Consider the following 27,100-nt stretch of genomic DNA (forward strand, 5'->3'; position numbering starts at 1 on the left):
ACTAGCCAAACATCATAAAATGTGATATTCTTACCAAGGGGGAATTTTTATTAACAACAATTCTTTCAATCCATCATTTATCAATCCCATTTAATTAGGGTTTTACTTGAAAATCTCCAATAACAAAACCCCCCAATTCTAAGGCTAAGAACCCTAATTTCAATAACAAAATAGAACTAGGGTTATGGAAAAATCATTACCTCAAGAATTAGAAACAAGAGTTAGGATTTTCGAAGTTAGAATTCTCCCCCCTTTTCTTCCTTGAAGAATTCGGCCACCACCACCTCTAAACAAAACCCCAACTTTCAATTTCTTGTACAATTGGAGATGGTTATCGATGTTGTTTCAATATTAAGATTCTTAATTTGAGTTTCTATTGCATGGATTTGAAGAATTTGAGAGATGAGCTAGTGAGAAGTGGGTTGAATTGAGTGAGTGGAAAAACATGAATCATAATTCAAGTTGGCTGGCTTACTTCCCTGGTAGCCACGTCCCTCACAAAATTTTATAGGTAAAATACCCACTAGCCACTAAAGTTCCAACTAAATTAACCCCTTAACTCAAAACAAAATACTAGGAAATTAATTTAATGTCAAAACTACAAAAGGGTTAATTTTCTATTACCTTAAAATATTGGGATGTTACAGTATCCAAATACATTATGGTACAAAAGACCATGACTCTATCACATGTAGCCAATGGCATCATCATACCATCATTTGCATACTCACATTTGCGCTAACAAAACATACATGGATCCATATACGCTAAACAATAATCTCAAGAGGTTCTTAGGCCTCAAAGGTTCTTAGGCCTTATCTCAATTCAACAAGAGGTTCTTAGGCCTCATCTTAATTCAACTATGGGATTCTTACGTCCCGGCCTCAACTTAGGCCCTAACGCCAAATCGATTACCACACACGGAATCCACCATCATATGGTAATCGACCCAACGTACATATAATCGTATGCAAGAGTATTCGCCTCCTTCGCGACAACCAAATCCAAGATGACCGCAAACACACAAATTACAAGCTTTCAATTTAGCAAATCAAAATCAAAACACATATATGGTCATCCATTATATTCAAAGCTATCTAACCATAGCCAATTACATATAATTCACTAGCAATCTTAACCCACTTACATTCTCATCATGCTCTAGAGTTAGCTTCCTTCAAAATCTCAATTTACTTTCATAATAACATGGTCATAACTCATTTTAACACTAAAAAAATCACCATTATATGACTATACAACATTTTACCCAAAAAGTATTATTTTTATCCTTTCATAATATCTACCATATGACCATATAATATTACTACTCAAAATCTTCATTTTCTTATTTTGATCATAAAAATCACCAAAGACCTTTTTCTTAAGACATTCATGCATTCCATATCAATATGATTACAAGTAAAAATTTAGGAAAAAGCATTACAATATAACCATCTCACTTGATAACTCCCAATTTATTAATTTTTCATGAACACTAGCTTGAATTTAGATAAATAACTCATTTTAAAGAAAACCCCCAAATTTATTTCATAATTATAACCCTAAATTCATCAATGGAAAAGCTATAATGGCAAAATAATCATTTTTCCTAAAAAAGTCAATTCAATTGGTTGCATGACCCTTAATTACCAAGAACAAACAAAAGTAAGCTAATGAAAATTATTACCTTCAAGATTAAGAATTAGAATTAAGATGAAAATCACTATTGTCTTCTTCTTCTTTTCTTTTAAAATTCGGTCTACACACAACCCCTTAATTTCTCCCAATTAGATGATTAAGACTTGAATGTTATTATTATTATTAATTAAAGGAAAATTCTTGGATTTGAATGACATTAAACATTCTTGAAAAGATTTGAATTGGAAGTAAAGTGGTGAAAGGAGATGATGATGATGAAGAAGAGAAAGGTGAGTCACAAAGAAGGAAATGGCTGTCACTTTCTCTAAGTGCCATGCCCTCATACTCTTTTAGATGGGAATTATATCTGCTATCCGCTAAAGTTTCAACTAAATTAATCCCATATAAAAAAAAAAAATATTAGGAAACTATTTTAATGTTAAACTATAATAAAGGTTAATTTTCATTGCCTTAAAAATATTAGGATGTTACACATTGTTGGTGTTTATTAAGGCTAATTAAGTATTTTCGTATGTAACTTTTGTGTAACAATATCTATTTTTAGGGGTGGATAATCTTTATAAAAGAGTACGGGCATGATACCCGCGCAATGCGGCGGCGGCGGTGGTGGAAAAGGCGATCTAATGGTGTCGGTGATGGTAGGGGTGAGTGTGATCTTTTTAGTCGGTTTTTGCCTAAAACCGAAACCCGAACCGATCCATTCGGTTTTCAGAAAACCAAAACCATTGGATTCGGTTTGGGTTGGTTTCAGTTTTTTTTTGTTTTTTTGTAATTCTTTTTTTTTTTTTTACGTTTTATATTATTATGTTATAAATTTAACTTTCAATTGTTAAGAAAAAAAAATGATGTAGAATTAAAATATGGAAATGTTATTTATTAACTAATTATACTTTTAGGTGTTAAAATTAGTATAACTTTTATAAAACCAATTGATTTTATTGTACATTTTTAGCTAAAACATACAACTTATATAGATTTATATATAAAATAAATTTAAATATATTTGGTTCGGTTCGGTTTTTGATCAGTTTTTTGGCATACGAAACCGAAACCCGAACCGATCCGTTCGGTTTTGGAAAACAATCCAATGGATTTCGTTCGATTATTAGTTTTTTCGGTTCGTTTTTTTTTTCAGATTTTGGATTTCAGTTTGGTTTTTGCTCACCCCTAAGTGATGGGTACTATTGGTGGTGGTGCCGGTGTCAAGTGGTGTAGGTTGATGAAATTGTGATAGTGTAAATTTTTAAAAAATACAGTTTTAAAGTGTTAATTATTGAAATAAAGATTTAAAGTGTAAATTAATTTTTTAATGACAAATTTGGTATTTTATAAAAATTCTTTCCATAGCAGGTGTTTATTAAGGGTAATTTAGTAATTTTGTATGTAACTATTTTTAAAAATGGAATATGTGATAATTTTTATAAAAGAATATAGATAGACCGATATAAATAAAAATAATGATAAATAGACCTAAAGTTTACTTACTATATATTTGATATTTTTAATGAAATAAATAAAACCCGTCGTAAAAGCTCCGGCTCAAAGATACCCTTTAGCTGAGACCCGATTTACTACACGCTACCTTAAACCGTAACTAACCGTACCAATCTGTGGTGACACCACCGGAATCATGCCAGGTGCAGAAGGAGGTCCACCGGAAGTCACTCTTGAAACTTCCATGGGTTCTTTAACCGTCGAGGTAATCATTCATTCTATTCTCACTTTCCTACAACACATTTTGATTTTTATCTTTTATGTTGATTATATATTTTGTAAATAATAAATTATAAATAAATAAAAATTGATGATGCAGATGTACGATAAGCACGCCCCGAAGACCTGCAAAAACTTCATTGAACTTTCTAGAAGAGGTTATTACAACAATGTTAAGTTTCACAGAATCATCAAGGTATATATCACTTATTACTATTGTTATTCTTATTGTTGTTATATATAAGAGATAAAGATAGTAAGTAAGTAACACCCATTGTTGTCGTATCCGATGGGGTTTGCATCCCAATACCGTATTTGATGGTGTACGTGGAGGTTGAGATGTAGACAACCTTACCCCTATCTGAGGTAGAGAGACTGTTTCTAGGTTCTAGTCTGCCGCACATGAGGATCGAATCCTTGACCATTGTATCTAGAGGCAAGGGTTCCAACCACTTGATCCAATTTGGTTGGTTATATAGGGGATAAAGATAGAGACTTGAAATGCTAACGTACCATGAACTTTTTTATTTGATCTACTTTTCCGGCGAATTAAAAGAATTTGTTAACATATGCACAAGTATCAAAGTTTCAAGGATTGTTTGAAAATAGTTGTGAACTTTCAACAGTTGTTCACATATGATCGTCGAATTTTGAGTTTTCCAATGACCATATATGTACAAATTCTAAACGTTTAGTTACCACTTACCATATCTAATCAATTTGAAAGTTTGATGATAATAAATAAATACGACATTATGTGAATAAATTTTGAAAGTTCGTTGGGCAACCAGGGCAATAAATAATTTGTGGTGTAACTGCATACGAAGTGAAAAGTATGTTGGTATTCTACACCTTTATCCCTATACATAATCTCCAATAAAACCATTACTTTTTTTTATTAAATCATTTTGTGTTTTTTGGTTAATTATGTTATTAAGATTGTGGTTTTAGTAATATGTTGAATATAAATATAATTGTAGGACTTCATAATTCAAGGAGGTGATCCTACTGGTACAGGAAGAGGTGGAGAATCAATTTACGGGTATGGATATTTTTTTTTCGATATTTGACCTTATTATTGAAGTTAGTTGGGTGTTTGGGATTGCGTAAGTTACCAATGCTTATTCTTAGAAAGTGTGTTAAAAATAGGTTACACATGAAAAGTGTTTTTATTTATCAGTGTAATTTGAGCAAACGAGTATTTTTCTATCTTTAAATCCAAGCACACAGAATGTGTTTACTGTGCTAATAAACGCTATAAGATATTAGCACGCGAAAGAAGTGCAATTCCAAAACTGAATAAGCATACTTTGTAAAAGGGTCAGTCACACTCACACCAAAATGTAGTCAACTATCTGTATTGTATCATTTGTATGTAGTGAAATTTATAAGTTACCTTTTAGAGTACCAAAATTTTGGTTTATTTCTATTGTATATAACGACCTCCTCATTAGCTAAATGTAATTGTAAGTTTTTTTTTTGCTAAATGTTAGAAAAGGTTAGATACATGCAATAGTAATGAAATGAAAGTTAGTTACAACTTATATGTAATTATGTAAAGTTGGGAGTCTAATATACAACATAGCAAAACAAGGATAGTTAATAAACCCTGATGTATTAATCCTTAACTATATACTAAATGTGTATTTTTGAGAATAAAAAAATGGGTGTTGAATGTCTAATTTGGTTTAAGGCTTAAGTTGTAAGAATGCATTTTATTAATCTCAGTGTATCTGATTGCTTGAACGGAATACGAGTTGACATTTATAAAGGATTTTGTTATATGTTTTGAGAAACTATGTTGTTCTATCGACTTTGAATGGATGTGTAATTTTTTAAAGGTCAAAGTTTGAGGATGAGATTACTCCAAAGTTGAAGCATACTGGAGCTGGTATCTTATCTATGGCCAATGCTGGTCCTAATACCAACGGGAGTCAGTTCTTTATCACTTTGGCACCAGCTCAAACACTTGATGGTAATAGTTCTTTTCTTTAATCTTGTTGGATTATCGAGTCATATTAAGATGGGGAAAAGGTGTCTTTCATGCCCGATGTCTAAAGCCTAATATGAATGCTATTATTCACAATGCAAATCTGATCAAAGATACTCAATTCACCCTATGTATGATTCTCGCTATTGCCTGTGTGATTTCACTAACCCATTTGTAGTTTGATATTCTCTTATATCATTGGTAGATACGAACAATGTGTTTTCATTATTAGACATCTATTATTAAGATTGTAAGGTGTGTTATGAACTTATAAATTTTGTATACTCATAGATGGAAAAAATATGCAGCAGCCGACAAGAATAAAATTTTCAAGTCATAAGTTGTTTTAGCTTTTTTGTTGAGTATATTCAAACTGACTGTGCAATCTAGTAATGGTTTCAGTTCCATTATAGTAAAAAGTGACCATTGTCGCAAATCCTATTTTGAAGTTGTGTTATGTGTACATCTTTTATATGTAAAATGTTCTTGACTGCGACTAGTCTAGCCCAAAGCAATCAGGTTTAGTATTTGTTTTTGCTAGATATCAGCTTAGGAAAATGATTTGGGGATAAAAGGGTTTGACTTAGTATATTTCTGTTGATTTATGGTGGCAGTCCCTTTATGAACTCCTTGATTATCTAATGTTTACCCAAGAAATACCTATCAAGTTTGTTTTGTTTCCATAAATCTTAACTTATGTTATTATAAATGACAGGAAAGCACACAATATTTGGAAGGGTATGCAGAGGAATGGAGATCGTCAAGAGACTCGGCAGTGTTCAAACTGATAATTCGGATAGGTATGTTGCTTTCTTAAGCTCTTTTATTCGTTGTTCCTGCACCTTCAGTTAAAGTGATATTACTCTTAAACTATTCGAAATCGAGTTTCACCCCTCTTTTAGCTTTAAATTTGCATGGCATGGATCTGTTATTGTTTAACTACTGTTATTATTTTTGCACCTCTTCTAAATTCTCGCCATCATGTGTGATCTTTGTCCAAGATAATATATTTATATCAATAATTTAGATTTTTGTTTTTGAAATGTCATGCTCTACTTCAGGCCAATCCATGACGTGAAAATACTTCGAACATCAGTGAAGGATTGATCCTAGTCAGTATTGTAGATGCAAAGCTTTTGGTGTTGGTGACTGTTATACTCTCAACAAGGTATTCAGTACCATCCATGCTTCCATTAATGTAACCTAATCATACAAGGTTGAAGATGAGTGCAGATTAACTCGATGAATGGTTAAAAATGTTGGTATCTTGTAATGTGATATTGCAACAAACTATTGTTTCGTTTCCCTTGTTCCAGCTTTTGTTGAGTTATTGGATTCTTTGCTTTTGCACAAAGAAGGTACTGTTTTATATAGACTAGAGGAGGTGGCAAGAGGGCCGGGTTATATGATAGGTCAAAACGGGTAATTTTTTAATATGGGTAAAAATGGGTTGGGTTGACGTGACAACATATGTTGTCCCTTATATGATGTTTTTTTAAATAAATAAAGAATGTTTTAAATCAAAAAGTATACAGCTAATGTAATGTTCTAGGTAGACGGAAAACGGGTGAGGTTTTCCATGTTTAGGTTACTTAGGGAGGGCGAGTCTTTGACTCGGATGTACGTGGCCTAATTGGGGTTCTCCATAACTGTTTTCGGAAACCCACCCCTGAAGATGTTTGCGTAGGGAGGTTCAAACTTGAGACTCCTTTTGAGGACATTATGATCCTGACCACTATGCATTCTCGGTGGTGGTAAAAGTTACAATCTAGGTGTTTTCTGTAAAATTATCTTGTTAACTTTCACCATTTTTCCCGTAACCCATTGAATATTAAATACGACTAAAGTTTACCATGTTGAAGTTCACCATTTGACCCGTAACCTGTTGAACATTGAATACCGCTGAAGTTTACCCATTATGAAGTACATGGGTTGAAATTGCCATCTCTACATGGATGTGTTTGATCCCATTATCTGTGATAATTGTCTTGTGCCATTCAATTTTTGGGAACATGGATGCATTAACAGTGGCTATAGCTCATATCTTTCTGTTTCTGCTTATAAACTTGAAGATATATATATATAGGGGTTAGGTATTGTAAAACAAGTATTAAAGTAAAACAAATAAGACAAGATCTTGACCCTTGTACAAAGATTCACAAAACAATTGATGCTTCATGATGCATGATTACTTTCACTAAAGAGAAATCTATTGTTTTATTTGTTTTACTTTAATACTTGTTTTATTTTACCTAAAACCGATATATATAATATCTAATGCTTCAATTCTTCAAATGGTTCAATACTGAAAAACATTGCTAAAACTTAAATAGAAACAAAGATTATGGGTTTCCAATGCACATCTCAGATCTTATTTCCAGAATGTAAAGCCCCACATTTGCGAAAACACTAAATGCAATGTTGGTCATATTGGAGGTTGCTTACAAAAATATGAGCAAATACACACGTTGCCATGGCATTTTCCAACACCAAATGGCTCTCTTTTGGTACACTTATGCTGGCATCTTTGCAGCTCACATTTCCTCTCCCTAGTCCTCTTTTCGCACGTGTGTTCTGGGATTCTGATAGCATGAGCAATACTGCAAGCTGATCATCACGAACGTTTTTTCAATACAAAAGTAAAAGAAAAGCATGTGATTGATGTTGGAATCGTGATAATGGAACGACTAAACCATAAACGAAAGACTGAACCAAGAAGAGAAAAACCTGAAATGAGAACTAGCAGGAACAGCAGAGCTGCCAATCTGCTTGATCTTGATGTCTTCATTTTCAGTCTTGATGCTTAGTCTTAAGGAACTTATAAAGGGTTGTTTTGTTGCCTTCCTTTATACAATGTGTAAGCCTCTACTTTATTCCATGTCTCTTATTTTGAGCCAAGAGAGTTTTGATGTGTGTGTTCAAGTTTTTATTTTGACTGCTGTCATGATTACTTTACTAAAGTAAGTGAAATGATATTTAGAAATTCATGCAGTATCAATCAATTTGTAAGTTGTAACATATCCACTCTTAAGTTTAGGACTTTATTAGTATAAAAACTCAAGGAGCTTTAATACCATAGTACCATAGTTATTAAACCATATAGAAAACCATGAATTGGGACCATTTTCTTTATTTTAATAGAATCGTTGAGGTTAATAGGTTCACAATTATTCATGTAAATTAATAAGACATAAAAAATCTCCAACTAAAAATATAATAAGGTGAAAGGCAGTTTATATGAGTTCAGTACAAGTGAAACTTGGGTATATATGTTCTTTTCTTTGTTCTTACTCACTTTTCTTTAGCTTTAATGTCATTTGTAAGCTTTAATTAATCAGCTTTAGAATGCTTCTTATGTCTCGACACTTGGTGACTTGATATTTATTCTTCAAATGCTTTTGCTTTTGAGATTTTTGTTTATAACTTAATAAATCAAAAGAGGTTTCTAAACTTTTAATTTTCCTCATTTAGCAAGTATGCCCAAATTAAATACATGCAGAAATGAGCATTTCTTTATCATGTATGTAAACAAAAATACAAAATTGGAAAAACAAAACCAGACATGTCTTGAGGCATTTGACAGGCTGAAGCTGCGTATAAACGAAAAATCACGCTTTGTTGTAAACGATTCGTTTTGTGAAGTTTATATATTTTTCTAAAGTTTCTGTGGGTGGTACTTTCCCTAGTTTAACACATATTAGATATTACAAATAAAAATAATGCTAACAAAACTAGTAAATGATGAAACATACAAATAACTAGATACTCCATACAAATCAAGGATAGTAAAATGGGGCAGTAATAACTTTGCCAAAACCATTTCTAATCTTTCTGCAGCTGTTTCTCTCTTTTCTAGTTTTGGACCTTTACAGCTAGCTTACCTAAATATAGCAATTGAGACTTCTGATCTTTTCAAACAATTCTTCGGACGATGCAAATGAGTTGATTAAATCACCAGTTAAACCAAGACCTGTGAGTCTTTTATGTCCTTGTTAAAACACATTGTGCACAATCTCACTATGCACAGATCACACTAAGGTAAATCAAGGTCTATGTTTTGGAATGTGGTGTATTCCTTATAAAAAAGAGCTTCAGAAACGCTTCTATACAAGGATATCAAAAGAATCAAAATCATAGGCAAGTACGACGCACATTCATGTTTGAAGATGTATACTAGTTATGTGGCCATTTTAGTTGCACAACTTGCACCATGATCATATGTTGATCATCTTGAAAAAACAAGATCTAAATCAAAGATGATAAATTAATCAAACTCAGTTGCTATGAAATATAACCTCACGAATAAAAATATCGAGTTTTACAAAGTAAGGTAAAAAAAATATCACCGAAAAGCAAACAAGAAATGATCTGAAGTCTTAGTCTTATGTCGAATTAACAAAGCGTTGAGCAGCCGTTAAAGATAGCTCCTCAAAAACCTGAAAAAACAAAATATGACCTAAAGTGAATTCGTTGTTTTATAATACAAAAAAGGAATTCAAGGTCAAAATTATTAGGTGGGAACAGACAAGTTTCCTGTAAACATGTTGGAAGGCCTTGACAAACCCCTCTGCATCAGCATTACCGACCTGTAACATGAGTAGACATGGTGAGATACACTTTTGTTTTGGTAGATTAGCAATTTGCAGAACTCAGCTTTGAACACTAAACAAATTAAGTAGATGTGATGATATTAACCCATTTTACTTGTGAATAAGTCTACCTGGGTTGTATTTTATCTCAAACAGATCAAATCAGGTTCGAAGTTGCCGACTCTATTTATAAACATACCCCTAACATCGTTTTAATGTTGCAAGATTTAAAAGTATTGTAATAACAGGGATTCTTAATCATGAGTATTAACTGTTTATAATCTAAAAAAGGAGCTAAGGACAAGAAAGTGTTTGCAGCAAACCGAACCCAACGAAACAGGCCCATCTAGCCACGTCTACAAATATGTGTTTTAGTTCACTAATATTGAGAACTCAACCAGAGTGCCAATGATTCAGCATCTTTAATGCTAAAGAGCTCAAATTTCTTTCATGAAGAACCAAAACTCTCCTATATCAACAAATGGCTGAATGTATAGGCTTAAACCCAATACACAAACAAACTAACCCTTAATATTCACACTTTGAACTGAACCAATACAGTCTGTATGCCATGCCTCAAACCATTGCAGTGTACAAATATGTGTTTTAGTTCACTAATATTGAGATCTCAACCAGTACCAATGATTCACACAGCATCTTTCATGCTAAAGAGCTCAAATTTCTTTCATGAAGAACCATAAACTCTCCTCTTGAGCTTTAGATATCAACAAATGGCTGAATGTATAGGCTTAAACCCAATACAAACAAACTAACCCTTAATATTCACACTTTGAACTGAACCAATACAGTCTGTATGCCATGCCTTAAGCCAGGGAAGTGTACAAATATGTGTTTTAGTTCACTAATATTGAGATCTCAACCAGTACCAATGATTCACACAGCATCTTTCATGCTAAAGAGCTCAAATTTCTTTCATGAAGAACCATAAACTCTCCTCTTGAGCTTTAGATATCAACAAATGGCTGAATGTATAGGCTTAAACCCAATACACAAACAAACTAACCCTTAATATTCACACTTTGAACTGAACCAATACAGTCTGTATGCCATGCCTTAAGCCATGGTAGTGTATCAAGGGACCAGTCTTACGCCATGGGCAAAAAGGTGCAAAGGAAGACAATTGTCATATGCTATGGACATAAAGGCATAGGGCAGTTGGCGTGAGAAAAAATTATGAAGGTTCATGTGTTAGACAACTTTAATAATCTGTATAACTCAACATTGCAAGTATGGGGTCTTTCTAGTTTACAATGCCCCCATAAAACTTTTTATTAAAATGCCACTATATAATGAAATGGTAAGTACAAGAAAATCTTGAAACCTAGTTACTTTCTGCATTAAAGAGATCAACAATATCAAAAATGCCATTCTCGTCTGGATATGTATGGTATGCTACAATCATGTACACTGTCTTTCAGTTTTAGTGGGTAGTAGTTTATGTTTCTAAGAAAAGATGTGCACAAAACAGACTAATGGCAGTTTTAACTACAGAGACAGTAAGTGTTTTCCCTACAACCGGGTGCACCTGTGCAGCCTTAGCACCCTGTTTTATTTGTGTAGATGTCATAACTTGCCAAGGGGCAAGAGCGTAAAAGCAGGAAAGATTTCTAAAAAAAATTCTTTTGGTGAAAGGGCTCCATGGATCGACTCCCAAAGAAGCAAATCTTTATATAGGAGTTTACAATTTAAATAAAAAGGATTTCTAAACTAGAAACCTTCTAGGTGTTATAAACGTCGAGGTTACGTTTGTTATGTCAAGTATCAAAACTAGAAACTTTCTAAGTGTTATAAACGTCGAGGTTATACTTAATATGTCAAGTATGCCATAAATATACATTTCAATTTGTGTTAAAAGCATAACACGATTAGTATGGTTATCATCATGCAAAACTAAGTAATGCCAAAATTAATAAAATAAAATTGATGGCATGCTATGTCCACATATTGCATAAAAATGTTATACGAACAAACAACAGTACCTTCTTTGCAGCAGCAATTCTTAGCTTTTCCCAAAACGCATCTGTTAAACAGCAATAAAGATAAACATTTATATGTCTCACCAATATCATGCCTTGTCGAAATCATTTGATACACGTTCTTAAAACAGAGTTGCAATGAATTCAATGAGCAAAAAAGCTATAGGAAAAACGAGGTTACAAACTTAGTAAAATGGATCACAGAACTGGATAACTTCTACGCCATGATCTATTATTTTATGATTTATATGAAATCCCAAAAAAGTTATGCATATATCAAGATTCAAGATTGTAAAGTAAAGCAGAAATCCAATTACCTTGTCCGTCGATACCTCCGACAACTTTTTCCCTTGAACCCCTTTCGATTTGTGAATTCATACGCTCTCTCAACTAATGTGATGTATAAACATTTAGAACAAAAATAAATATATCAATTAAGAAATGAGTGAAGTGTATCAATCAAAAAGAGATACATCAAAAGAGACAATACCCTGCGTGACGCCTGAGTAGTTAATTGTCTTTGCATTTCAGACTCGGCCTAAAAGTATAATATTGCAACATTAGTAAAAAGCAAGTATAAGCAAAAAAACAAAAAACAAAAAAAAGGTATAAGCAATCTAAGGAAACAAACCATCTATATAGTAGTTCACGGTCACAGCAAACGGACATCAATAAAGCTTAATTCATTAAGTTTTTGAAAATCTTAAGGGTAAAGTCTATTGTATGTAACAATCTAGATTGGATCAAAGTTGAAAATCGCTTGCCTCCTAAGACTAAGGTCAAAGGTTTGATCCTCACTCCTACAAGCCGGATCTATACCTTTGGATACGGATAAGACGGTCTACATGTCACCTCCCCCGTACACTGTTTGATGAGGAACATTCTAGAATTATAATTTTATTATTTTGACTCTCTATTTTCCTATGTAGTTAATTTAGTATATTAATGGTTTGAGTTTCGTATCATGAATTCCATCTATAAATAGGGATTCAAGTCTTCTTATTCAATAGTTTTTGATGATATGAAAAATTCTTTTCTTTCCTCCCTATACACAAGTGTGTTAGTGTGTGTGAAATTGTCTAATTATCGGTATCTATGTAGTCGATTTCGGTGGTATTTCGGTTTTCGGTCCTCCACTGGTATACCGGTATAGATTTTTGTCTACAATTTCGGTACCGAGATTTTCGGTGAAATTTACCGAAATCTCACCGAAATCGGTCAAATTTCAGTCCAAATTTCGGTAGTATACCAGTTTTTCAGATTTTTTTTTTATTAAATTATTTTTGTCCAAACTAAAAAACAACATAAGAAACACTAAAATTTTGAAGTATTAACACTATTCTATCAAATATTGACACTTTTAAGCTTGACTTTGATATTTAGATTGAGTATTAACTTAATATACTTGCTTTTTGTGTGTATAATTGCAATCTTTTTGGTATATATATAATTTTATATAACATTTTTCATAATATTACGATTACTGTAATACCACCGAAATACCACTGAAATAACCGATATTTCAAATACCAGTCCTTGACCGAAACACCGAAATTTTGGTCCTTAACTACTTAGATCGGTATTCCTTGAGAATCAATGATAGTTAGAAGAATTGTTCCCGGTATTCTTAAGAATCAACAGGTTTCATTCGTTTATCCGAAGTTTCCGCTGCATCACCGTTGAAGATGGTATTTACCAAAGGTTGTTACTTTTTTGTTAATTCAATTCATTGTATGTATCAAATTTTCATATATTACATATAAACATATAACTTCTAACCCTAAATAAGGTAATAACATTCAGATAGTTCTGAAAAACTGCAAATACATGGGGAAAACTCAGGTGTAATTGATGGACTTTGATGCTAATTAGTTGATCATCAAGAATAATTTGCAAACAAAAATATATAATTAATGTTAATACTAATTTAATTAAGGCACAGATGGATAGATTTATAAAATTATAAATATGATTATAGATAATAAAAAGAGGGATATGAATAAGTGGATTACATTATAATCGCGTGTACGGACAACAGGAAATAGATGAAGAACTCGTTGAAATTCAAGCTCATCCATCTCGCCCACCTTTCTTCTTTTTTCTGTCCTGGTTATGAATAATAAGAAAAGGTATATATGTAAGAAGATGATTAAATTAATTTAATTAAATTTTTTGTAAAATAAGGTTTATCATCTACTCATTTATAAACCAAACTATTATTTTCCTCTACAGGTAATTAAGATTTTGAAATGAAAATATTATTACATGATACTATCTCTTTTTTATTCACTAATTTAAACATATTCACGTATACATATAATACGTTTAATGAAATAAATTTCAACATAAATCCTCCAACTCTTAAAAAACCATATTTACTTCTCTTACATCAATTAACTTATATTCACCACCAAGTCATCACTACCGTCACCGCAGCACATCGTCGCCACCATTGCAGCTGTCACCACACCTTCGTTGCTTCCATCATTACCGTCGCATCGCGCAGACATCCGTTTAATTGTTTTAATGGAACATGAAAAATAAAATAAAAATAACCCGAAAACTTGTTAATCCAAATAATCGGATCCTAAATACATTTCAAATTGCACTAAAAACTTTTTATTATATTGGCTTTTCAATAAACTTTTCAAATTTTCGAGGGCTTAATCTTGTGCGTTGCACGGCGGGGGAAAGGGTAATTGTTTCCGGGCTTAGATTCTTGTACTCACTTGCTCCATACATAATCTGATCTACAATAATTCTACCTGCCTTTTACAATGGATGAAATGTGTCCCAAAACATGTAAATATCTTGTGTATGGGTATAAGTTTGACAATCGGGTACATAGTACAATTCCATTGTATGACACTTGTCAACAGCATGCTACTTTTGCAGTATTAAATCCTACACACGAATCATCTAAGAGACGTTGATCTTATTTTCATAAAACATGATAACATATATACCATTCATCAATTTTTGCAGTATCAAATCCTACACGGCGAGTTAATAGTTAATAGTTAACCTTTGAGACATCACAATGACATCCAATTGGGCAACACTCCATCATAAACTTTTAAACTTAAAATGAATATAGCTTTCAACAATTTTTCCAAAGGTTTCATATTTAAGAATCAAAACTAAAATGGAAAGCTGAACCCATGTAAAGATGAAGTTTGAGGCACATATATCTTGATTCTGCCTAGATATGTTGTATCTCTGAACATCCTAAAATCATAAAAAGACATTAGAATGTATATTGAGAGCGGCATATGGATGCACACCAAATAGCTAATCAAGTTATGATTGAGCTAGTAATCAAACCATTGGCCCTTCTAGAGTTCTAAGCGTCCCAAAAAATAGAATACATGGCCTTCTTTCTTGCTTTTAAAGCCTTAGTGAAGTGTAAAGCATGAGTACCTTCTCGAATAACATTTGCCAAGAAGGTATATCAAGTTCCATATGTGAAAAACAGATAATACGTATAACTTTATTAAATTTGTATTTCTGAAATGACATGACTTTGGCAAGTATGGTTACTAATTCACACCTTAATGTTAGTGGCGATTCAAATTAGCAGTCAAAATCAATGTTTATAGACAATATTATGTTCAGAGGTGTTCTTGAGAAATACTTTTCAGAAAAGAGGTATTCTCGAAATACAAATTGTCAATTCAAACAAAAACAACTACATAAGTAATGCAAACAGAAACAGTTAACATGCAATTTACTAAAGGCCCAACTAGATTCTGTGATCAATGTCGGTTCATGATACAATTGCTCTTTCTCACAATCATCTGTAAGTTTCTCTACGGGACATTCACGTAACAAAATATCCACATGTGTCAGATCAAGTCTATCAGAATTAGAAAAATCCTCGGCATAAAAAGCTACACACCCAAATCTGATGTTACAATTTGTGCAAACAACAATCCCAAAGAAAAATGCAAGTAACCTCTTTAGTTTCAATTGCTTACAATGAATTGTCTGATTTCATTAATCTTCTTCCCGTGTATCAACAACCTAAACAGCAGAAACAAAAAAATACTTAGAAATCTTGATGAAGTAAACGATATTGTGTTGTCCTCCTATATATACTCACTTTCAAGAGCCAAGATACTAATGAAACCGATGGAAGCTCAAAACCTATTGAATGCATCAATCATGGCTCTTAAATATTGGTGTCACTTTGACAATAACATAATACACCATTAACACAAACCCTTTGAGTTGCCAACCCTTACACAAACCCTTTCAATTGCCAACCCTAACACACATTATTAACATGATTAAATGAGGAATAAATTAAAAGGAAGAAATTAATATCATTATGATGAGAGATTATTTAGTTTCAAATTGATTCATGGTTTAACTTTTATAATATATATATATATATATATATATATATATATATAAAAGGATAATGAATCGTATATCTATATTGTATTTGTTTTTTATTTACATTAAAAAAAGACTAATATTGTCATTTTAAATAATTGAACACAACATCTTAATGTTTTTTCAAAGTTGCATTATGAAGCTTTGAAACAAAAAAGTCCTCATTTGATTATATTGTTTCTTAGGGTATGGTTAATGCAAAAATCAAATTAAGGGTGAAAATAGTGAGAACTACTTGTTTCTTTCTCCTTTTTGATGTGATTTCTTAATTTTATTTTTTGAACTTTTTTTTTCTGTTAATAAAAACCTACTCCAAAAAATAATAAAAAATAAAAAAATAATATGGGTTACGTGTTGAAAGAGTATGAATACAGTACGGGCGTTGTCTTATCGTTATAAAGGGGTTGTCAGCGGACGCATATGCGAATAATATGGATTTGATAGATGGCGATCCAAGAGATGGGGGCGGTTGGATACGGTATGGATGTAACCCTTAACTTTAAAGACAAAACCCTTAGAGATGGTTTTTCAATGGTTCTCACGGTTTTCACTTGATCACTTCCCTTTTTATCTATTCTTATTATTGGTATTCGAGTATATGTCAAAAGTTTAACGTATCATGGATTGAGTGCTTCGAAATCCACTCATTGTCATATAATTGTATTCAATTACTTTTTCTAACAATTGAGCCATTTTCAACCGTTTAGCATAATAATTTGTTATAAAAGAAAGAAAAAAAATGATTAATCATAATAATATAATAACCTAATAATCATTCTAATTATTAGATAAAAACATATGATAAAATCAGATGACAAGATTAGGAAAGAGAAGTAACGAATAAAACATGTCTCTTCCCTGTAGTTTTAGGGAAAAAAAAAATAATAATAATTAAAAAAATAAAAAAAAAAATGGTTAAGCCTAATTGGTGCAAATTTAATCAACCAATACATTCTCGGTCCATTATATACACTATACAGTCGTCCATATGTAGTATAATCGCGGCCCAAATCCCCAAACTGACCGATCCGAACCAACCCTTTAATTCCCAAAAGCATCCATTCCCAGTGTGTGTAATATGTAATATGTGTGTGTTTGTGAAATAATAAATTAATAAAAAAAAAAAAAAATGGGAACAAGAGAGGTGTATGAACAGAAGCTGCGAACAGGGAACCTGTACCACGAACCCACCATTAAACCTGGCCTCGGCACCCCTCGCTGCCCCCGTTGTCTCTCCCTTCTTGATTCTGTTTCTGTAATTTTTTTTACTGTTTCTTTTTCCATCATTTTTTTTTACCTTTTTTTAAATTTATCTTAACTAATAATTTAATTGTATATTGCTTTGAATCAGGATAAAGGTGAATGGACTATTACTCCAGTTTTACATGATGCCACTGCTGTGGTACTATCCCTTTCCCCCTTTATTTTAATTTAATTCTAGTTTTTTTTTTTTTTTTACTTGATTTAGGATTTGAAAGGTACACAATTATTAGTATATAAAGATATAACTAAACAAAGCATTATAAAGCAGTTGGGATTTAAGAAAATGGACTAGCCGTGTACGCCCGCTTTAGTTTTTTCGTGTCGTGATGGAAATAGTCGTGCACTAGTAGGAACGATTGATTTTGCAAAGACGGTTGACAAGTAACTTATATCTACAAGGCTTCTTATGATTTGTTGATACTTGGATAGTTATAGGTCGTGTGTCGTGTGTCGTGTTATGTTAGTCTAGGCTTGGGAGTTCTAAGTTGTACAAGAACGATGGCCACTCGAGATGTGGTTTTTTGGGCTTTTGGATCCCTTTAGGAATGATGGTTTCATGTCTTGATTCGGTGTTTTTGTGGTAGCGCTTATATCTTAAGAACGATAAATGTTAAGTAAGGAAGTTTGTGAGAAATAATTTATAGATTGCCGGCTAATAATAACTTGTGAGTCGTGACCAAGTTTTTAGTTGATTTGGAGGTAATTAGCATTAAAGATTCAGGTAGTTTGCTACTCTTGGCCTAGACCCCGAGTGACACAATGTCACCAGACGCATACCTTCCTGTACTTTATAGATGTAACATCATCAAGACGTTAAAGCTATCAATTTTTCACTCTAAATTCTAGTGGCAGTTAAGAAATTTGAAGTTGCTCTTACCATTATGTCTGTTAGTTCTAGGGAAGTTAATGCCCAGGAAGCAGAGGTCCTTATTCCTTTGTTTAGTCGATGTATCAAGTGCTTAGTTGTTATAGAGAGGAAAATGGCGAAGTATGACAATAATCATGGCTTAGACCAACACAAAGAAATGATAAAATAAATAGCATAGTTTAACTTAAGCTTCAGCAATATCTTTCTTTTTAAAAATGTACACATCACAAGATAGTTTCCTTCTTCTATCCATACTAGAAAAAGTTTACACGATATGAAAATAAATAACGCATGATTTTATATGGTTTAGTTAGCAAAAGGAGTGGCTTACGTTGATGACAATACTAGTAGGTTAAATTTGTTGGTATTGGATTATATATTGCTAATTTGCTATTAAATTTTGAAGATAATGAGGGAGAGCTCCACTGTGGGTTCAACTCTACAGTAAATTTGTCAACTTTATATAAACAATATGTAAATATTTATATGTGTAACCCTTAACTGAGGACTCATTTATACGAAGTTAAACTGTAGTTATTAGTTTTAGCTTAAACTCTAAGTCGAGTGTATATGATTTGAAATATACAAAATCTCTCATAAAAGCCTCAAAGGCCATAATACCTTAAGAGATTGTTTAATTCAATGCCTTGTATGTCATGTTCACTTTTGTGCAACTAACTTATATGCTTTATCCTCTTATTTCTATAGGCCGGTTGTGGATTAGGTGGAATGCTTAGTGCTTTCTATGGTCTGAACACAGGTATGTTTATATATTAACCCCATTGGTTTGTTGGTGTTTAGGATGATAAAGTTTATGTAGACCATAACATGAATTCATTCCAGGAATGCCATATCTGCAAAAACTTGTTAAAGGACCAAAGTGGCTTCCATTCGTTATAGGGGTACTTCGAAAACTCTATCTACAATTACTGTTTATTACTTCATTGGTTTAGATGGGTAGCATGATATGAAGCAAATTTAACACCAATCTCATAATATCCTGTTTTTGTAGATTCCTCCTCTGCTAATTTTTTCTGCTGGTAGTGCTGCATTGGGAGGTATGCTTTTAGTTTTCAAGTAATATTTCCGAGTTATATGGGTCAAAATTGTTTGCCAAGAGATGCTAATTATGGTGTTAGTGTATGAGAAATGTCAATCCTTTGTCAGGAGTGGCTACAAAATGTAACAAGTTTCTTCATTTTTTTCCCAAACGGGCAAAGTCAGTCAGGGTAAATTGGAAGGAATCCCTTAATCCTTTCACCTAAACGAGTTATCCCACATGATGTTGGCACCATATGGTCTGATTCAATGATAGAACTGGCGTCAACACTTTGTTAGGCACCCCTACGTGGGCCCCCACACAAGGTTGTAGAACTCATGGATCGGGATCGGATCGGCGAGGTGGGGAGACAGGAAATATTGGGGAGATATTGGATTGGGTAATATATATATATATATATATAAATATAAATTTATGAAATTTATATGTAATATATAAAGATATTAAGTGTCACTAATTTTAATTCATAAAAACCAATAAATTTAACATTATATTTTACATAATTAGGTGGTTTTCAAAGATATATTGAAAAGCTATATTAAAAAAAAATAAAAAATAGAAAAAAAATATTTGTTGACTTTGACCCGATCCAAGCTGAGATTTGACCGATATTCCGAGATTTGACCCGATCCAACGATTTCTCCAACGTTGACCAGCATTGACCCGATATATGACCCGATCCAGCCATCCCGTCTCCTTGACTGCCCGATCCCGAGTTAGAATCCGATATCTCGGCCAATACAGCCGAGATTTACAACACTGCCCCCACATAAACGGTGGCAGGCTGGCAGTTTGGCACTTGATCTATTTCTATTACCAAGTGGTTAGGCAAAGTCAATTAAACATTGATAAAAACAGACTGTTCCAATGCCCGTAGTTAATAGTCATTGAGCAAAAGAATAGTTCAACGTTTAATTGTTTTTTAATAGAGCAGAGAATAATGAAGATAGTAACACTAAGATGAAGTTGAACTATTTAACAATGTATGGCAGGATAATGTTATTGTAGTTAGATTAATGCCTGGTTTTTTCAGTTCATTCTTGCCACCTTTACGATAACTACTACTTTAAATGGTTGTGTTACTATCCAACTATCAATTACTAACGTTCTGGTAGTTATGTTAGTACTTTGTTGTACTATATATAGGTTGTACTTTCCTATAATAATATGATTAAATCAGTTGGTGAAAAGAATGGAAGTTTTCTCATTGACTTTGTGAAGCAGCTTTCAGACACCAATGTGCTTTGCTTATTTCATTTCTTTTGTGGTCAATTGGTCATAAGTTTTCATTATGTTTCTAAACTATTGCACATGTTGAAAGACCAGCTTGTTTGGTGTGCTTTTAGATTCTACTAGCAGCAACCAGGAATGGTTTGCATGTGATAACTATCTTGATAAGTGTTATAGTTTTATAATTTGAACATAAAGATGATGCAAAAAACATTTTGCTATCGAAATGTATCTCATCTCCCCCCCCACCCACCCCTTCCCAGTCCATTTATGTCTTCCTCCCCACATTGATTTTAGCTCTAAATTAACTGGTTTATGCATCCTGTTGTTTGGAGTGTAATGTTATATTATTATGTATTTTGGTAAGGGTTTGTTTTACTTATGGATCCTACACAAGCTACCAGAAAGGCTTTTCGGACTTGCTTCCCATTGAGGGTGTCAAATATTTTAAAAATAAACTTAAGTGAAGAAGAATATTTTTAAATAGGGAATGATGGATAGTATTAGAAGAACACAATGGATGGGGCAGGTAACGGCAAAGGCGGAACTTAGTAGGGACAGGGAGGGGTCATGGCCCTCCCAAAATGTCCAGTTCTTAACGATATATATTATATTGAAGAATATGAAACATAGTTCTAGCCAGTCTAATTGGTTAAGGCTGGTTGTACAAGTCCCTCTTTGATTGTTTGGCGGGGTTATCCCTTTTATCCATTTCATTTAATATATTTTCTAATACTAAACCATCCTCTTTTTCATTAATGGTTTTTCCAATACTAAACTACTAAATTCATGATGATAGATTAGACTTAAGTCACTTAACATCACTTATAAGTTATAACTATGTAAGAAATATATAATTAATTAGTTTGTACAGTATATGTTTATGTTTTTTATATGCATCTAAAACTACATACATGATATGCATAATATATTAACATCTTATTCTGGTCAAAAGAAAAAAATTACACATTAACATCAGAATCTATGTTGACCCCTCCAAAAAAATTTCAAGTTTCGCCGCCACTGGGTAACGGGTAAAAACGAGTAATTATTACATTAGTATTTTCTGGGTTAGTTGATCTGGAACACTTTTTTCTTAAATAATAGTCTGTTCTAGTTAGAAAAGTTTGTAGTAATTTACCAATCATTTATATATTGAATAAAGAATGTGTTAGGATGTTTTATCCATTAAAAATACACTTCGAGCTAGCTTTTGTACCTGTTGACCTATTAGATATAAAATATAACCTGTATCGATCTGTTCATAATTAAATATGCCGAATATGCCACATCTAGGGAGATAAATCTGTATATTGCATATTCTTTTCCCATATTTAGTTTCAATGTTTTTTGAATATATGATTGTTCAAGTTGGCTGATAGATCTTAAATTTTCAGGATACGGACTTCCAAACTTCACCCAACTCAGTGTGACATCATATTATGCTGCATCAAGTGCCTCCCATTATGGTATTTCATTAGTTACAAGATACATTGAAGACACTTATATGACACGATCACAGCAACAAAAGCTCCAATGACTATTTGCTCGGACACAAGCTGTATTCCAGCCTGTTCTTCTATGTGATGGAAACGTAAACCTTTTTGGCCCTTTCACTGTAGATATCTAGTCAGTATTGTTTATCGTCCTTACAATCTTTCTGGTGCTTCGAAGTAGCATGACACCATGTACGCTTGTATACAATACTATTTTGAACAAGTATTTGGGGGCTTATAATTTTGAAGAATTTGAATAATGGAACTGGTATTACAGAAAGCTGTAATTGTATTAAGTTCAGCCCTCTGATCCTATTGTGATTCCACATCATTCATATTTAAACTTTATTTGGAATCCTAGTATATTATCACTTTTTCTCAAGGTCAACTGTACCTTAATTTGAACCATCACGAAGGTGGCTTAGTGGTTAGATGTCCTGATGTTATTTTTAAGACATATTGGATTTGACTCTCTCTAGGTAAATACCTGGTGGTTCGTTAGGGATAGGGTTTGGAAGTGGTTTCCAAATTACCTGGTTACGGCATAGATTTAAGTCAAAAACTCGTTTTCTGTAGATAACCCTGAAAAACCTGCATGTTAATTGTACCTTAACTCGGACATGACTAATCATTGTTAGCTTTATGATGCACGTATCCCCTTTTTACCTTGCTAAACCTAGAAATCTTATCTCTTGTATTTGTACTATAAAGATGCAACTATAATGCAAAGGTACCTAAATAGTGAATGGAATAGTAGTGTCCTAGTGTCCATTATTAGAAGTTAGATTAGGATATGTTTTTAGTGAATGGTAGCCAATCATTTCCTAGGATGTTATAAAAGTATACATGTCGAATCATTTTCGTCACATGTTCCAATTACATATCATGACATATTTATTTGATCTTTGATCATATGTATCACTCACAAGTTAGAGTTCACAATTTGACAAATTTACTTATAGATGGGTTTGATTTGATGTGTCGAGACAACTTAGGATTCCAATCCACTAGCTATTTGTTTCAAGGAGACTAAAATTGTGCCTATCTACCTATCCATGTGATTTTGCCTACAAGTATGAGTATATTGAGGATGACATATGGTCTCTTTTGATGCATCGTCTCTTTCTTACATTCAAGGTTGTTTAATTCGCGTAAATGCATGTACCATGTTGTATGTGAAGACTTTTGTAATCTATTTAGTACCAATCCCGAGTTAATATATTACTCAACATAGAATTATGTGGTTATCCTCTCGTCATGACATGTAAGCTTTTTAATTTTAGTTTTTTGGAATATCTGGTCCTTAGGTTTGTTAGACCCCAAAAAATCTTGATAGAATGTGATCGCTCATGGTTTTATCACACTTGAGAGTTAAATTATTGTGGCGATCACTACATGATTACTAGTTGTTGTGGAACCCCACGACATGCCAAGTCAAATGCTAATTATCAAATAAATAATCTCTAATGTTTTCTCTTTTCAAATTACAAAAGACAAAATCTAAGAACTCATAATTTGTTAACTAAATAATGTTTTTTATATCATTCAAACTCTCCAAACTCACACAATAACCTACACATCATTCTTTTTACAATATTTTAGTGACTATACGTTATACTTCACAAATATAGATCATTAAAGTTTCTCAAAATTATAAATAGTGTTTTACTAAACAAATTTGTTCCACACCATGTTTTCAATCATAATCTTAATATTTACAATAGTTTGTTGTAATATATAAAAGGGCCGGATTTGAGGGTGTGCAACATGCGCAAACAAACAGGGCCTAGTTTGTTTAAGGGTCCAAAAGTTCGATTATCTATTTGCTAATATTAAATATTCATATTATAATACCCAAAGGTTACAATGTGATATTGTGTTCTGTCTGTAGTTGCTAATTATAAAAAGTATTTTATTATTCTATAAAACAAGAAAATACGTAAATGATATTGATTACCTTTTGAATTTGCTTTGGTTATGCTATTTGTTATTCTAATAATATTAGAACTTCATTGTATAAAATTCGGTTACTTTGTTTGCATATGCTATATATCATTATTACTTGCACGACATTAACAACTAAATGAAACAAAAAATTTTTCCCAATACCTTTCACCTGATATATTTTTTAAAAGAACTAAATGTTCTTAATTATATTTAATACAACACAGGGGCTTTAAAATCTATGGGACGACAATATCAACATCATTTATATTCACGTAAACTGTATCACATAATCTTAGTATCTTAGTTACATCATGATCATCAGCCAGTCCCGTATATCGTTTGGCTTTAATCTGGTTGTTAAACAAAGTTAAAAAGATGAATTTTCAGGAATGCCATCTAACCTGTTTTATATTTAAAATGGGAGGTGGTCCTAGACTCCTAGTCATGGTGTTAATTTGTACTTTTCATCTGTCTATTGCTCCCTCCTTTTCTGCGTATTTATCACTCTCATTATGCAATTATCCATTCCCTCACCTTCCTCAAATTTTCATTTGTGGTTAAAAATCAACCACCAAGATTACTATTTTTAAAAACAAAGCATGTTGGATTGATGATATATTACGTACTATCCATGATCATTTTCTTCTCAATATAATTATTCACTTTACAAAGCTACTAGATTATTACTCGCGTAATACGCGAGAATCATAGATAATTAATGACATGTTATATTTTTATAATATCATAAACTTACAAATATTTAACCCGATAAAAACCACTAAAAACATGAAGTTCAATTAGTGGTCGTTTATATTCTGGTTAAGAGTGACCAAACAATTAAAAAAAATGAATAAATCATCTATTAAAGGTCTCACTAAGTAAGGTTTCGTTTCTTTGGATGTCATTCATTCTGGATATGTTTGCATTGTCATTATACTTGTATTTTAACATTTTGTTTGAATAATTTAGTTATACACTAATATTACTAAGCAATTTAATTATCAATCTATATATTGCATGTTGTGTTAATCTAACTTAGAATTATGCATAATACCATTGAAGTTTTCATATAATTTTTCTTCTAATATATAATTGTGCTAGCGTACTATAGACTCCATATATGTTTTTTTAGTTATCTACTAAAAAGGCCGGTTTGACATCCGGTTCGGTTTTTAAAACATTGATTTAATAAAAACGTTATATAATAAAAATCCTGTACAAAAATCCTTATAACTAAATTTTAAATTTTATATGCTAACAATCATGTACAAAAATATAATTTAATAAAAAAGTATTACATTAAAGAAAATTGTATTGTAAAAAAACTAAAAATTAATTTTAAAGATAAAAAATAATGTAAATATAAAAGTTTTAGTTTTTATAATTATATCATTAAAAACATTAATTATTAATGTCTATAAACTTAAATAAGGAAATAATAATAATTTAAACTTATTTTAATAAATTTAAATCTAAAAAGCTATATAAGGTATATAACATCAACATTTAATCAAATAACTTTAATTAAAAGTTGAACTTTATCTAAAGATCAATATTTTTTTAATTACGACTTTAGATTTCTCTTTTATATATATTTAGGGATACTTATTTATAAAGAACAATGTACTACGAGTATTAATTACAAGATATTTTTTGTTTACGCAACAGTCTTGTCGGTGTCCTTTCACCTGGTCTATAATTTTATATCGGGTGAAAAGTGTTATCCTTTTGCTTGTAGACAACCTTTACATAAATCGTAGTATTTGGAAAATACCATTGGTTAAAAGATATAATTAAAATCCATTGGCACCATTTAACAATAATAGATACATCGTAGTATTTGGAAAATACTAAGGTATAAGATATATAATAAGATAATGCCTTTTCCTATTTAAGGAATTTAAGGTTAGCCCTTCATGCATGATATATATATCTATAATATAACATCTATAACATATGTGGAACAAACTTCTTTTCTTATGTTTAGTCTTTTCCATTTGTAGAATCTTTTGTATTCCAAAAACCAAAATAAATACTGTAGTAATATTGCATAAAGACCAAAATTTACTTAGTGAACTCTAGACCAAAATTAACCAAGATAAACCTTTTTATCTAAGAAGGTTTTTTTTTTTTCTCGGTTATATCTTTAACCAGGATATCTAGTAACCATTTTTTATTTTTTCTCTAGCTCATTTTAAATTGTATTCGAATCTCAAGGCTGCTGCAAAGAGGTCTAAAATTTTATTGTGTCTAATGATTATAATAATTGCTGGAATCACAACTTTACTTTTATAGATAGATATTTCGAAAACTAGATATTTCAAAACCACTTGAGTTAGCTCAAGTGGCCACACCATCCTACCGTAAGAGGGCCCATTTGTGGAGGAGTCCTAAACAAAAGAGGTATGCGAGTTTGAGGCGATTCCATTTGATGATATGTTCCCTTGTAGAAAATAACCTAATGTACATAGGCTTGAAGGACTATGTGTAGATACCAATATGGTATATATATGAGATTAAGAAGTTTTTATCGATCTTTTTTTTTTCTTTTTTTTTTTTTCATTTCAAATGAGTCAAACAAAAATGGAATTCATGAAGAGAGTTAGAAAAGTATTATTGTAAATTTGTAAGGACTTTCTAGTGTAAGAAATGAATAGAGTATATGAAAACATAAAATTTTCATCTACGTGAGTGGGGTTTCCAAGTCCTTATCGTAAAATCTTGAAAAAGATTTTGTTCCAAAACTGTCACAGTTTAGCCACAATTTCGAAAAAGAAATGCATTCGAAAGAAAAAAGATTAAATTTAGAAATGTATAGCCATAGAATTTACTCCTAAAAAAGCAACCGACGGTTTTACTTTATCCACTAAGGATAATATTATCGCCTTCA

General features: G+C 32.0%; 3 protein-coding genes across 3 annotated transcripts; 2 read left to right on the forward strand and 1 right to left on the reverse strand.

Annotated features, from left to right (window-relative positions):
* The first annotated feature begins 3,173 nt into the window (after positions 1–3,173).
* Positions 3,174–6,716, forward strand: LOC122605238 (peptidyl-prolyl cis-trans isomerase CYP18-2). The gene is made up of 6 exons (XM_043778149.1): positions 3,174–3,358; positions 3,473–3,568; positions 4,353–4,414; positions 5,214–5,347; positions 6,078–6,162; positions 6,424–6,716. The coding sequence occupies exons 1-6, from the start codon at positions 3,290–3,292 to the stop codon at positions 6,467–6,469; spliced, it is 492 nt and encodes a 163-aa protein (XP_043634084.1). The 5' UTR covers positions 3,174–3,289; the 3' UTR covers positions 6,470–6,716.
* Positions 6,717–9,608: 2,892 nt separating this feature from the next.
* Positions 9,609–14,077, reverse strand: LOC122605526. Its single transcript, XM_043778484.1, has 6 exons — positions 13,961–14,077; positions 12,439–12,486; positions 12,266–12,338; positions 11,952–11,992; positions 9,889–9,948; positions 9,609–9,798 (listed from the first exon to the last, which is right to left on the reverse strand). The coding sequence occupies exons 1-6, from the start codon at positions 14,024–14,026 to the stop codon at positions 9,745–9,747; spliced, it is 342 nt and encodes a 113-aa protein (XP_043634419.1). The 5' UTR covers positions 14,027–14,077; the 3' UTR covers positions 9,609–9,744.
* Positions 14,078–17,401: 3,324 nt separating this feature from the next.
* LOC122605277 lies at positions 17,402–22,543 on the forward strand. The gene is made up of 6 exons (XM_043778186.1): positions 17,402–17,601; positions 17,698–17,748; positions 19,186–19,237; positions 19,321–19,379; positions 19,490–19,535; positions 22,165–22,543. The coding sequence occupies exons 1-6, from the start codon at positions 17,476–17,478 to the stop codon at positions 22,305–22,307; spliced, it is 477 nt and encodes a 158-aa protein (XP_043634121.1). The 5' UTR covers positions 17,402–17,475; the 3' UTR covers positions 22,308–22,543.
* The last annotated feature ends 4,557 nt before the right edge of the window (positions 22,544–27,100 follow it).

Source organism: Erigeron canadensis, chromosome 6 (assembly GCF_010389155.1).
Source record: "Erigeron canadensis isolate Cc75 chromosome 6, C_canadensis_v1, whole genome shotgun sequence".
Classification (NCBI taxonomy): Eukaryota; Viridiplantae; Streptophyta; class Magnoliopsida; order Asterales; family Asteraceae; genus Erigeron; species Erigeron canadensis.

Bases quoted from the DNA above. Each gene is read 5' to 3' on its own strand.
- LOC122605238 (XM_043778149.1), top strand. From the start codon at position 3,290: ATGCCAGGTGCAGAAGGAGGTCCACCGGAAGTCACTCTTGAAACTTCC. The intron at 5,348-6,077 runs GTAATAGTTCTT...TATAAATGACAG, and splicing joins ACCAGCTCAAACACTTGATG to GAAAGCACACAATATTTGGA. The intron at 6,163-6,423 runs GTATGTTGCTTT...GCTCTACTTCAG, and splicing joins CAAACTGATAATTCGGATAG to GCCAATCCATGACGTGAAAA.
- LOC122605526 (XM_043778484.1), bottom strand. From the start codon at position 14,026: ATGGATGAGCTTGAATTTCAACGAGTTCTTCATCTATTTCCTGTTGTC. The intron at 11,993-12,265 runs GTAATTGGATTT...GCTGTTTAACAG, and splicing joins CGGAGGTATCGACGGACAAG to ATGCGTTTTGGGAAAAGCTA. The intron at 9,799-9,888 runs GTCTGTTCCCAC...TTGTTTTTTCAG, and splicing joins AACATGTTTACAGGAAACTT to GTTTTTGAGGAGCTATCTTT.
- LOC122605277 (XM_043778186.1), top strand. From the start codon at position 17,476: ATGGGAACAAGAGAGGTGTATGAACAGAAGCTGCGAACAGGGAACCTG. The intron at 17,749-19,185 runs GTACTATCCCTT...TTATTTCTATAG, and splicing joins TACATGATGCCACTGCTGTG to GCCGGTTGTGGATTAGGTGG. The intron at 19,380-19,489 runs GTACTTCGAAAA...CTGTTTTTGTAG, and splicing joins GGCTTCCATTCGTTATAGGG to ATTCCTCCTCTGCTAATTTT.